General features: G+C 42.8%; 1 protein-coding gene across 1 annotated transcript in view; it reads left to right on the top strand.

Annotated features, from left to right (window-relative positions):
* The window catches only part of LOC121520279 (protein disulfide-isomerase TMX3-like), a 12,184-nt gene extending 490 nt beyond the window's left edge, over positions 1–11,694 (top strand). Inside the window, exons 2-16 of the mRNA XM_041803651.1 lie at positions 1,406–1,460; positions 1,531–1,573; positions 1,935–2,058; positions 2,216–2,261; positions 3,116–3,196; positions 3,879–3,978; positions 4,068–4,145; positions 6,778–6,844; positions 7,415–7,513; positions 8,256–8,310; positions 8,386–8,439; positions 8,515–8,571; positions 9,981–10,110; positions 10,186–10,254; positions 11,463–11,694. Coding sequence (XP_041659585.1) covers positions 1,406–1,460; positions 1,531–1,573; positions 1,935–2,058; positions 2,216–2,261; positions 3,116–3,196; positions 3,879–3,978; positions 4,068–4,145; positions 6,778–6,844; positions 7,415–7,513; positions 8,256–8,310; positions 8,386–8,439; positions 8,515–8,571; positions 9,981–10,110; positions 10,186–10,254; positions 11,463–11,648 — 1,244 coding nt within the window. The 3' untranslated portion in view covers positions 11,649–11,694. The remainder of the gene's footprint in view (positions 1–1,405; positions 1,461–1,530; positions 1,574–1,934; positions 2,059–2,215; positions 2,262–3,115; positions 3,197–3,878; positions 3,979–4,067; positions 4,146–6,777; positions 6,845–7,414; positions 7,514–8,255; positions 8,311–8,385; positions 8,440–8,514; positions 8,572–9,980; positions 10,111–10,185; positions 10,255–11,462) is intronic.
* Positions 11,695–14,031: the final 2,337 nt, after the last annotated feature.

Here is a 14,031-nt window from a genome sequence, read left to right on the forward strand (position 1 = left end):
TGGGTCAGGACCCCAAAGTGGGTCACGGGGCAAAAATGGTCAAAAAGCAACCAAAAGGGGTGAAAAGGGATCAGAAAGTAGCAAAAAATGGGTGAGAAGTGACAAAATTAGAGTTAGAGGTGACAAAATGGTCCAAACATAGGGAAAAAAAGAGTGAAAAGAAACTCAAATGGGCAAAAAGCAGTAAGGAGTGGCAAAATTGGTCAAAAAATAGGAAAAATGTGGTATTAAGTAGCAAGAGGTAGCTGAAATGGGTGAACACTGGGACAAAAAATGGGGTAGAAGTGGCAATAAATGGGTATAAAATCACAAAAAAATTGTCAAAATGGGCAAAAAAGTAGGGAAGGGTAAAATTGAAAGGCAAAAGGTGGCTAAAAAATGGTGAAAAAGGGCAAAATGGGATAAAGTGGCAAAAACAAGCAAAAAAATAGGAAACAAGTGGAATTTAATGGCAACAGGTAGCTAAATGGATAAAAAATGGCAAAAAATGGGACATAGTCGCAAAAAGAAGTGGCTTAAATAGGCATAATGTAAGAAAAACGTGGTATACAATTACATAAAGTAACTTAAATGGGAAAATATTGGAACAAAAAAGGTGAAAAGGGGCAAAAAATTAGATAAAATGGCAAAAATGGGTAAAAAGTTGCAAAAAAAAAAAGGTCAAAATGGGTAAAAAGTAGGAAAAAAGTGGTATTTAATGACATAAAGTAGCTTAATTGGGTGAAAGATGGCTAACATTTCTCTCTTACTAAGGTTTTGTGGGGAGTAATATTTCAGATGAAGACTTTAAAGAGCCACAGGGTGAGAATCCCTGGTTTACAGGATGAACACACACACACTCACACAGACACACCAGAGGAGAGGAGGCTGTCAGAGCTGGTAAAGGGGCCGACTCCAGATTAAAGCACATGGACCTGAATACTATGGTCAGGCGGCCGAATACTTTTGTCCATGTTGTGTATCTGAGGCGCTATAGACCAAACTGGCCTCTTAGTAGAAACGAACCTTCTTAATGTTAGTGGCGTTAACATTAACCTGCTGAGACTCAAATGTTTTAGGTAAGGACTGATGACCTCTGACCCCCAAAATCTAACCTAACCTCTGTCAGGGTGGTCAGCTGTGCACGGCAAAGAAAAGTTGGTCCACTCTATGAGCATGTTTCTAGTTTACATTAAACCGGTTTCAGTCAAATACGCCATCTAAACCTTTAAAAATCTGTTTTTGGAAGCATCTCGTGACCCTGCAGGGGGCCTCGACCCCCACTTTGGGAACCACTGCTCTAAAGTTTAGGAGCATGCTCTTATTTTGAAGCTGAATGTTACAGAAGCTGAAGGCTTGGATGAAGAGGTTAACAGACCTGTGCCCTGCTCTGATTGATGATTGATTATTGATGATCTGTTCGCAGCGGTCCTGGTTCTGGTCCTGGCGGTGTCGGCCTACGTGGAGGACCTGGATGACTCGTGAGTTCCTCTCCTGTCATGAATGAAATCCTGAACGTGTCCATCCTCTAACTGTGGTGTTTGTTGACAGCTTCATGGAGACCAGAGGAGCCGACGACATCTGGCTCATCAAAGTACGTCCTCATTGATCTGGTATTGATTAGTTAGACTGACCAGTGAGGTAGAGGAGGGGTCTGACTCCGCCCCCTCCCAGACTTGCATTGGCCCCTGAGAGGGGCCCCTCCGTTAAAAACATCAGTGCATCCATGCTGAACCTTTAAAATCCTCTTGACCCCTGAACCCAAATGAACCTTGACCTCAGCGAACCGCCACGCGCCATAGTTAGCACAGATTAGAGCTGGCCGGACGACTGAGGACAGAGATTAGGCATCCTCATAATGAGGCAGGTATCAGCCAATCAGACGGCCCCCTGTGTGTGTGCTGGTGCGTGTTTTTGTGTACCCGTGTGTTCTCAACTCTCTCCTGTGCTCTCAGTTCTACGCCCCCTGGTGTGAGTTCTGTAGGAAGCTGGATCCGGTGTGGCACCAGGTCGGGTCAGAGCTGAGGAGTCTGGGCTCGCCCGTCAACGTAGGAAGATCAGACGCCACCGCCAGCAAGGGTAGGCCCCTTCAAAATAAAACTTCCTTGTTTACCTCCAGAACCGGAGACTGAAAATGGGCGGTCACTGTTGATCTCTATGCTGATGACCATAATCAGGGGGCGTGGCCTGTAAAGAACCTGACCAGCCTAAATCCATTTAACATCCTTTGTTTCAGGTTTGGCTCAAGAGTTCAGGGTCAAAGGTTATCCAGCCATCCTCATGTGAGTCACACATGCATGCATTTACCTGCACACACCTGCACACCTGTACTCACCTGTCACACACCTGTACTCACCTGTCCCACACCTGTACTCCCCTGTCCCACACCTGTACTCACCTGTCCCACACCTGTACTCACCTGTCCCACACCTGTACTCCCCTGTCCCACACCTGTACTCACCTGTCCCACACCTGTACTCACCTGTCCCACACCTGTACTCCCCTGTCCCACACCTGTACTCACCTGTCCCACACCTGTACTCCCCTGTCCCACACCTGTACTCACCTGTCCCACACCTGTACTCACCTGTCCCACACCTGTACTCACCTGTCCCACACCTGTACTCCCCTGTCCCACACCTGTACTCACCTGTCCCACACCTGTACTCCCCTGTCCCACACCTGTACTCACCTGTCCCACACCTGTACTCCCCTGTCCCACACCTGTACTCCCCTGTCACACACCTGTACTCCCCTGTCCCACACCTGTACTCCCCTGTCCCACACCTGTACTCCCCTGTCCCACACCTGTACTCACCTGTCCCACACCTGTACTCACCTGTCACACACCTGTACTCACCTGTCCCACACCTGTACTCCCCTGTCCCACACCTGTACTCACCTGTCCCACACCTGTACTCCCCTGTCACACACCTGTACTCACCTGTCCCACACCTGTACTCACCTGTCCCACACCTGTACTCCCCTGTCCCACACCTGTACTCACCTGTCACACACCTGTACTCCCCTGTCCCACACCTGTACTCCCCTGTCCCACACGTGTACTCACCTGTCCCACACCTGTGCTCACCTGTCCCACACCTGTACTCCCCTAAATGGATCCTCTTGTCTCCAGGCTAAAGAAGGATGTGAAGTATAATTATTCGGGGCCCAGGACCAAAGACGGGATCCTGGACTTTGCCAACCGAGTGTCAGGGTGAGAGATTGTGACTAAACTGTCAGACTGTTATATTTAATATTTAGTGCTCATGCCCCATTAAACCTGGATTAAAGGTCCATTTCAAACTTTTTCTACTACTGGTTTTCCTTTATGTCCCGGTCCGGTCTCACCGTCAGTCTCTGAGGCCACCCTGCTTTTATTTGGGACAGGCTTCAGTGATGGTTTTCAGTCATGTGACCACGCAGAGGGAGAACAGAAAGAGCTTAGGACACCCAGCTACCACTGAACACTAGATGGCGCTGCAGTACACATGTTTACATCCATGATAGTCCCAGAAAAACCCAGGTGTTCATGTTCAGGTCTAAGTCTGCCCCCCCCACAGCACGGGGACACGCAGCAGTGAAGGAGCGCTTCGCCGAGCTGGCTGTCCCCACGTTGTCCTGAAACAGCCAGACCATGAGACCATGAGACCACAAGACCATGAGACCACAAGACCATGAGACCATGAGACCACAAGACCATGAGACCACAAGACCACAAGACCATGAGACCATGAGACCATGTCCCTGCTGGTCTTAATATCACAGTGGAGGATCCACAGACATGAGATCTCACAGAAACAGGATCAGACCTGCCTTCATAGGAAGCTTGAACAGCTCTATCACAGACTCACCTCCATGTTTAGTATTCATGTCCTCTGTTGTTCTGGAACATTCAGACCGCTGGTCCGATCCCTGAGCAGCCAGAAGCTTTTCCAACACGCCATGAGCCGCCATGATGTCATGATTGTTTATGTTGGAGCCAAAACACCTCTGAAGGTAAAATCACACACACACACACACACACCCACACACCCACACACACACACACACCGCTGACCTCTGACCTCTGACCTCTGATGATTCAGGGAAACTTCACGTCTGTGGCAGAGGAGCTCATCGTCCAATCATACTTCTTCTCTGCATCCAGAGACGTCCTGCCCAAGGTGGGTGGAACATGATCCACAAGATACCAAATATAGAAGTTACACAAGATACCTAGCATACACAAGATACAACAGACAAGATAGACAAGAGACAAGATATAAGATGGACAAGATACAAAAAGACAAGATAGACAAGATACAAGATATAAGATGGACAAGATACAAAAAGACAAGATAGACAAGATACAAGATATAAGATAGACAAGATACAAAAAGGAAAGATAGACAAGAGACAAGATATAAGATGGACAAGATACAAAAAGACAAGATAGACAAGAGACAAGATATAAGATGGACAAGATACAAAAAGACAAGATAGACAAGAGACAAGATATAAGATGGACAAGATACAAAAAGACAAGATAGACAAGAGACAAGATATAAGATGGACAAGATACAAAAAGACAAGAGACAAGATATAAGATAGACAAGATACAAAAAGACAAGATAGATAAGAGACAAGATATAAGATAGACAAGATACAAAAAGACAAGATAGACAAGAGACAAGATATAAGATGGTAAAGATACAAAAAGAAGATAGACAAGAGACAAGATATAAGATGGACAAGATACAAAAAGACAAGATAGACAAGAGACAAGATATAAGATAGACAAGATACAAAAAGACAAGATAGACAAGAGACAAGATATAAGATGAACAAGATACAAGATAGACAAGATAGACAAGAGACAAGATATAAGATGGACAAGATACACAAGATACAAGATAGACAAGATAGACAAGAGACAAGATAGACAAGATACAAAAAGACAAGATAGACAAGAGACAAGATATAAGATGAACAAGATACAAGATAGACAAGATAGACAAGAGACAAGATATAAGATGGACAAGATACACAAGATACAAGATAGACAAGATAGACAAGAGACAAGATACACAAGATACACAATATATAAGACAGACAAAAGAGACAAGATACTCAAGATAGACAAGATACACAAGATAGAAAAGATAGACAAGATACAAGGTAGAAAAGATAGACAAGAGACAAGATAGACAGGAGACAAGATAGACAAGATACAAGATAGACAAGATACACAAGATACAAGATAGACAAGATACACAAGATTCAAGATAGACAAGATACACAAGATACAAGATAGACAAGATACAAGATAGACAAGATACCAAATATAGAAGTTACACAAGATACCTAGCATACACAAGATACAACAGACAAGATAGACAAGATACAAAAAGACAAGATAGACAATATACACAAGATATAATTAGGACAAGATACAAGATAGACAAGATACACAAGATACAAGCTAAACAAGATAAACAAGTTATAAGATGGACAAGATACAAGATAGACAAGATACACAAGATACAAGATAGACAAGATACACAAGATATAAGATGGACAAGATACAAGATAGACAAGATACACAAGATATAAGATGGACAAGATACAAGATAGACAAGATACACAAGATACAAGATAGACAAGATACACAAGATATAAGATGGACAAGATACAAGATAGACAAGATAAACAAAATACAAGTTAGACAAGATACACAAGATATAAGATGGGCAAGATACAAGATAGACAAGATACACAAGATACAAGCTAGACAAGATACACAAGTTATAAGATGGACAAGATACAAGATAGACAAGATACACAAGATACAAGATAGACAAGATACACAAGATATAAGATGGACAAGATACAAAAAGACAAGATAGACAAGATACAAGATATAAGATAGACAAGATACAAAAAGACAAGATAGACAAGAGACAAGATATAAGATGGACAAGATACAAAAAGACAAGATAGACAAGAGACAAGATATAAGATGGTAAAGATACAAAAAGACAAGATAGACAAGAGACAAGATATAAGATGGACAAGATACAAAAAGACAAGATAGACAAGAGACAAGATATAAGATGGACAAGATACAAAAAGACAAGATAGACAAGAGACAAGATATAAGATAGACAAGATACAAAAAGACAAGATAGATAAGAGACAAGATATAAGATAGACAAGATACAAAAAGACAAGATAGACAAGAGACAAGATATAAGATGGTAAAGATACAAAAAGAAGATAGACAAGAGACAAGATATAAGATGGACAAGATACAAAAAGACAAGATAGACAAGAGACAAGATATAAGATAGACAAGATACAAAAAGACAAGATAGACAAGAGACAAGATATAAGATGAACAAGATACAAAAAAACAAGATAGACAAGAGACAAGATATAAGATGGACAAGATACACAAGATACAAGATAGACAAGATAGACAAGAGACAAGATACACAAGATACACAATATATAAGACAGACAAAAGAGACAAGATACTCAAGATAGACAAGATACACAAGATACAAGATAGACAAGATACACAAGTTATAAGATGGACAAGATACAAGATAGACAAGATACACAAGATACAAGCTAGACAAGATACACAAGATACAAGATAGACAAGATACACAAGATATAAGATGGACAAGATACGCAAGATACAAGATAGACAAGATACGCAAGATACAAGATAGACAAGATACAAGATAGACAAGAAACAGGATACAAAAGTGCGTTCAGTGTCTGTCTGTTAATCTCAGTGTTCTGTTGCAGGCCGTCTCGCTGCCTTCACTTCCTGCTGTGGTGATTTTCAAAGATGGAATCTTCTTCACCTTCAACGGTGAGACAGAATCCTGACCCTAGCTCTGATTTTAACTCTTCTATTGGAGCTGAGAGAGGAACTCTGAACCGTCCTCCGCCTGAAGGATCTCTGAGTGTGTCCGCATTATTGAAACCTGTAGCGTGTGCTCCGTGAGAGTGCTCAGGCACAGAACAGTGTGACTAGTATGGAAACAGACCAGCAGAGGAGAGGGATCAAATGTGGGTTCCTACTGTGAACCCATCTTTAGAGGTTCTGGTTTCTGTTCTCTAGGTTCTTATATTAAAGCTTCCTCCAGTGTTTGGTGATAGACTGAGAGGAGGGGGTGCCTGCAGCACTCACAGCTCTGACCGTCCTCACACACACGTGCATGAGGAGCAGGGCTGGTCCTTAGTGTGAGTCTACAGGATGGGAGGAGCTAATTAACTACAGAAATCTGTGCATGAGTGTGTGTGAGTGTGTGTGAGTGTGTGGGTCAGGGAGGTGGGTCAGTTCTCAGTCATAACATGCGGTCAGACTTTCACTCAGATATCCCAGCTGGTCTCTACTCCCTGAAATCATTTTCTCATATCCTGATGGTTGCTCCTCCAGAGGAGGTCGACGGAGATCTGAAGTCGTGGATCAACAGAGAACGTTTCCCCAACTACCTGAAGATCGACAGCTACACGCTGTATGCCATGGGAGAGACGGGTAACGCCCACACACCTGAGTCTGAGGTCACTGCTAACCAATCAAAACACAGATTTCACTGGTTTTAACTGATCTGTTTATCCACAGTAATATAGAATAAGTGAGGGCTGTCAAGATTAGCCGCATTAATCATGATTAATTAAGACTTACAATTAGTGCACTGATTGTTTTAATCGCGATTAATCTCATGCTTTATTGTCTCTTTCAATAACCTGTGGTTAATCGACATCAGCGTGTCCCTGCAGACAGTGATGTTAGGGTTAGTCTACTGTCAGTGATCAGGGACTCTGCTGTTTCCATGAGCACACATCATTTCCTGCCTCTACTGTAAATGATTCTGTTGTCGAGGAGTTCTCCATGTCAGTGGTTTATTTTCTCTGGGTTGAGGCGTTAGTCGTTTGTAGACCCTGCCAGCACTGTGAGGGTTAACAACAGTTAGCGTAGGTTATTTTTAGCCCTTAGCTTGTTTAGAGACAGACAGGAGAGGCAGCTCTGGAACACCCCAGGTTAAAAATGCTCATCACTGATTGGTAAGGTTAAGAGTCATACCTGTGACGATAGCTCAGTGTTGACGTAAAGCTCTGCCGGTGAAGATGGTCGACGTCTCATCCGTGTCTCTAGTCTGATCATCAGGGTTCAGAGCCACCAGAGCTGAAGACAGAGCTAACAGAGCTGCCGGTGGCCTTCAGAGGAACGGCAGCTGCTGATTGGTTGTCATGTAGTGACTCCGCCTCTCCCGCAGGTAAACTGGTGGTGTTGGCACTGGTGGAGAAGAGTCGTTGTGAGAGATGTCAGAGGTAAGACTCCAACCGCCATCAGTCAAATTTTAAAAAACTATGACATCATCAATGATGCGTTTCCTGTTCCTGCAGATACAAAAGTCTGTTGGAGGGCATGGCCACAGATTACAGAGAGACCTACAGCAGGTCAGTACCGCCTAACTGTGTTTTTATTCTTCCATCATGTCCCTCGCCATCTCACCACCTGTCCGTCTCTTTCAGGTTCTTCTACTTCGGCTTCATGGAGGAGCACGACTACATCAACGGACTCACCATGGGGTACGTCTTGTAACACTGTAACACTGTTACCTTGTAACGCAGTAACATTGTTACCTTGTAACACTGTAACACTGTTACCTTGTAACGCAGTAACATTGTTACCTTGTAACACTGTAATATTGTTACCTTGTAACGCTGTTACTTTGTTACCTTGTAACACTGTAACATTGTTACCATGTAACACTGTAACACTGTTACAATGTACCGCTGTAACATTGTTACCTTGTAACACTGTAACTTTGTTACCTTGTAACACTGTAACACTGTTACATTGTACCGCTGTAACACTGTTACCTTGTAACTCTGTAACTTTGTTACCTTGTAACACTGTTACATTGTACCGCTGTAACATTGTTACCTTGTAACACTGTAACACTGTTACATTGTACTGCTGTAACATTGTTACCTTGTAACACTGTAACACTGTTACATTGTACCGCTGTAACATTGTTACCTTGTAACACTGTAACACTGATGGTTGTAACATTGTTACCTTGTAACGCTGTAACATTGTTACCTTGTAATGCTGTAACATTGTTACCTTGTAACACTGTAACACTGTTACCTTGTAACGCAGTAACAATGTTACCTTGTAACACTGTAATATTGTTACCTTGTAACGCTGTTACTTTGTTACCTTGTAACATTGTTACCATGTAACACTGTAACACTGTTACAATGTACCGCTGTAACATTGTTACCTTGTAACACTGTAACTTTGTTACCTTGTAACACTGTAACACTGTTACATTGTACCGCTGTAACACTGTTACCTTGTAACTCTGTAACTTTGTTACCTTGTAACACTGTTACATTGTACCGCTGTAACATTGTTACCTTGTAACACTGTAACGCTGTAACATTGTAATGCTGTAACACTGTTACATTGTAACGCTGTAACACTCTTACCTTGTAACGCTGTAACATTGTTACCTTGTAACGCTGTAACATTGTTACCTTGTAACGCTGTAACATTGTTACATTATAACGCTGTAACATTGTTATCTTGTAACACTGTTACGTTTTAACATTGTTAACTTGTAACACCGTAACACTGTTACGTTGTAACATTGTTACCTTGTAACACTGTAACACTGTTACATTGTTACCTTGTCACATAGTCACAATTTTACCTTGATCTCTAACTCTTTTACCTCAAAACAGCTGTTTCTGTCTGTCTCTGGTGGATAGATAGCAAAACTGTAACATTATCACCTTGTCACATAGCAACAATGTAACAATGTAACATTGTTACATTGTTACTGGAACAAAACAGGAAGTCAAAGGCAGCCAATCCTGAGCAGCCCCCTGTTTCCAGCCAGGCTGGCTGCTGTTCATCCTCTCCTTGGTATTTAATCACTGCAATGCATATCAGTGTCCCACGCTGGTGATTGGCTGTTTCTTTACAGTGATGTCATCGTCCCCTCCTTCATGATTGTTAATCTGACCAATGATGGCTACTTCCTGCCACCTGTCACCGTGGAAACACAGCGCCACCTGCTGGACTTCATGGATGGGGTCCTAAACAGGAGCATCCAGGTGAGTCTGGATTCATTAGTAGGAGACTTTTATTTTGAAATTCTAAAAGCTGATCATGTGACTTTTTCCTGTCAGGCTCAGGGAGGAAATGGCGTTTATCAGCGCATCCTGCGCTTCATTTATGACACTAAAACCACGCTGCAGGTGAGTCCCACCTGGTCACTGTGTCCCAGACACTTCCTGTCATTCTCCTCAAACTGAATGTTTGCCACGTTTAATTCAAGTACTTCCTGAATTTATACCCTATATTATAGAGAAACCAGAACAAACAGGAGCACGCTCTTTGCAACACATTGTCCCACAATGCACTGTGGCTCTCGGACTATCATATAGTTGTGCTCACCGAGCAGCAAACAAATGTGGTATAAATAAAAGATAAAACACTTTTAAACATTTAAACTATTATCTATGAGGCTGTATCAATGATAATAGAAAGGTTTGTTGTTTAAAAGTGGCCGTGAATGGCAGAAATGGGTTTAAAGTTGCAACAAAACTGGTGGAAATAAGTTTAATTTGGCAGGAAAAAAAGAAAGAAAAGTGGTAGAAAAGTAAGAAATGGCAGATAGCAAACAGTGGAATCAGTTTGAATTTGGCAAAGTTGGAAGAAATATGCTAAAAGCTGCAAAAACACTGAAAAACTATTGTTTTAAGTGTCCATAAATTCCAAAACTGGTTAAAAGTGGCAACAAGTCTCAGAAATAGGTTTAACCCCTTAAAGCCTGAAAACACAAATGATAGCCAGAAAATTCTAATTTGTTGGAACTGAAATGTTCATTTAACTTTCTACCACAAATTTTCATAAAATTTAACAAATATATTTTTAGTATCTCATTTGATACTTTAGGTGTTTTTGGTAACTGATAATCCACTTGAGGGCATTTTTATCATTGATCAGATTGTTTTCAGAAGTTTTTTTGAGTAATTTATTGATCATATTGATTAGATAGAGGTATCATAAAAGTATGTATCAAATATGCAACAACAGGCATTAGGGGGTTAAAGCTGAAAAAAACAGAGTTTGAAATGAGTTGAATTTGGCAGAAAAAAATGGCTAAGAATTATAAAAAAGAATGTGGTAAAAGAGTGGGAATGGGTTTAAAGTTGGAAAAAAAAGTTGTGGAAAAGGTGGTGAAAAGGTTTTAAAAAGTAGCACAATTTAAACACTTTGATCTGCTAAATGAAGAAGCTGTTAGCTGGGATGCTAGCACCAATGCTAACCCAACACTGATATAAAAACCAGAACAGGGTCCATTCTCTGGGTTTAGGGGTCTAGGCTGTTCTGTGGGCAGGCCTGTGTAGTAGTAGTAGTAGGTTTAGCCTCAGCTATCTAACTCCCCCTGTCTTTGGTCCAGCCGGCATTCCTGAAGGCGCCGGTGCTCTGCTGCTGCCTGGCCAGCATCCCCATCGCCCTCATCATCCTCTTCTGCTACCTGTGCCTGAAGAAACGGCCCTCGTACGATGACGACGACGAAGACGTGGTGCTGTTAGCTCCATCGCTGCAGAAGCGCAAAAAACTGGCGGATAAAAAGTCGGACTGACGGATGGAAGAGAAGACGAAGAGATCGAGAAGAGAAGAAGCTGATAATGCAGAGTTTATGTAAAATGAAATTTAAACAGTAAAAATGAAAATAAAACAGTTTAAAAGCAACTGAATAAGTCTGGATTCTCTGCTCTGACACATATAAGTATATTTCTCCTCCAGCGATAACAGCATAACTAAAGTTTCAGCTCCAGATCTGCTGTTCTGCAGACAGCCAGCAGGGGCTGCTCAGGCTCCTGATGCTGCACTTTAAACAGAAGAAGAGGACCAGGCGACAATAAAGTAACAGTGATCAGTTTAATGTTTTTGCCCATAAAAATGACTTTGTCTTTAAAAGCAAAGATGGAATGTTTCATAAGCTTTAAGAGTAACATTTTCTTAGAAGACAAGACTGGAATGTTCGAGAGGCACGACAGAAATCCATCAACCACAGAGGACAGAACGTTGGTGGAGTCTCTTCCATTTTTGCATAAAAGTAGGCCATAAATGCCATAGGGTAACCCTGACAACCACTCAACAGTCACAGAGTCACTCTGATGACCACTCAACAGTCACAGAGTCACTCTGACAACCACTCAACAGTCAGAGAGTCACTCTGACAACCACTCAACAGTCACAGAGTCACTCTGACCACCACTCAACAGTCACAGAGTCACTCTGACAACCACTCAACAGTCACAGAGTCACTCTGATGACCACTCAACAGTCACAGAGTCACTCTGACCACCAATGAACAGTCAAAGAGTCACTCTGACCACCAATCAACAGTCACAGAGTCACTCTGACCACCACTCAACAGTCACAGAGTCACTCTGACAACCACTCAACAGTCACAGAGTCACTCTGACAACCACTCAACAGTCACAGAGTCTCTCTGATGACCACTCAACAGTCATAGGGTAACCCTGACAACCACTCAACAGTCAAAGAGTCACTCTGACCACCAATCAACAGTCACAGAGTCACTCTGACCACCACTCAACAGTCACAGAGTCACTCTGACCACCAATGAACAGTCAAAGAGTCACTCTGACCACCAATCAACAGTCACAGAGTCACTCTGACCACCACTCAACAGTCACAGAGTCACTCTGATGACCACTCAACAGTCACAGAGTCACTCTGACAACCACTCAACAGTCAGAGAGTCACTCTGACAACCACTCAACAGTCACAGAGTCACTCTGACCACCACTCAACAGTCACAGAGTCACTCTGACAACCACTCAACAGTCACAGAGTCACTCTGATGACCACTCAACAGTCACAGAGTCACTCTGACCACCAATGAACAGTCAAAGAGTCACTCTGACCACCAATCAACAGTCACAGAGTCACTCTGACCACCACTCAACAGTCACAGAGTCACTCTGACAACCACTCAACAGTCACAGAGTCACTCTGACAACCACTCAACAGTCACAGAGTCTCTCTGATGACCACTCAACAGTCATAGGGTAACCCTGACAACCACTCAACAGTCAAAGAGTCACTCTGACCACCAATCAACAGTCACAGAGTCACTCTGACCACCACTCAACAGTCACAGAGTCACTCTGACCACCAATGAACAGTCAAAGAGTCACTCTGACCACCAATCAACAGTCACAGAGTCACTCTGACCACCACTCAACAGTCACAGAGTCACTCTGACCACCACTCAACAGTCACAGAGTCACTCTGATGACCACTCAACAGTCACAGAGTCACTCTGACCACCAATGAACAGTCACAGAGACACTGACCACCACTCAACAGTCACAGAGTCACTCTGATGACTACTCAACAGTCACAGAGTCACTCTGACCACCACTCAACAGTCACAGAGTCACTCTGACAACCAATGAACAGTCAAAGAGTCACTCTGACCACCAATCAACAGTCACAGAGTCACTCTGACAACCAGTCAACAGTCACAGAGTCACTCTGACCACCACTCAACAGTCACAGAGTCACTCTGACAACCACTCAACAGTCACAGAGTCACTCTGATGACCACTCAACAGTCACAGAGTCACTCTGACCACGAATGAACAGTCAAAGAGTCACTCTGACCACCAATCAACAGTCACAGAGTCACTCTGACCACCACTCAACAGTCACAGAGTCACTCTGACAACCACTCAACAGTCACAGAGTCTCTCTGATGACCACTCAACAGTCATAGGGTAACCCTGACAACCACTCAACAGTCAAAGAGTCACTCTGACCACCAATCAACAGTCACAGAGTCACTCTGACCACCACTCAACAGTCACAGAGTCACTCTGACCACCAATGAACAGTCAAAGAGTCACTCTGACCACCAATCAACAGTCACAGAGTCACTCTGACCACCACTCAACAGTCACAGAGTCTCTCTGATGACCACTCAACAGTCA

Source organism: Cheilinus undulatus, linkage group 13 (assembly GCF_018320785.1).
Source record: "Cheilinus undulatus linkage group 13, ASM1832078v1, whole genome shotgun sequence".
Taxonomy (NCBI): domain Eukaryota; kingdom Metazoa; phylum Chordata; class Actinopteri; order Labriformes; family Labridae; genus Cheilinus; species Cheilinus undulatus.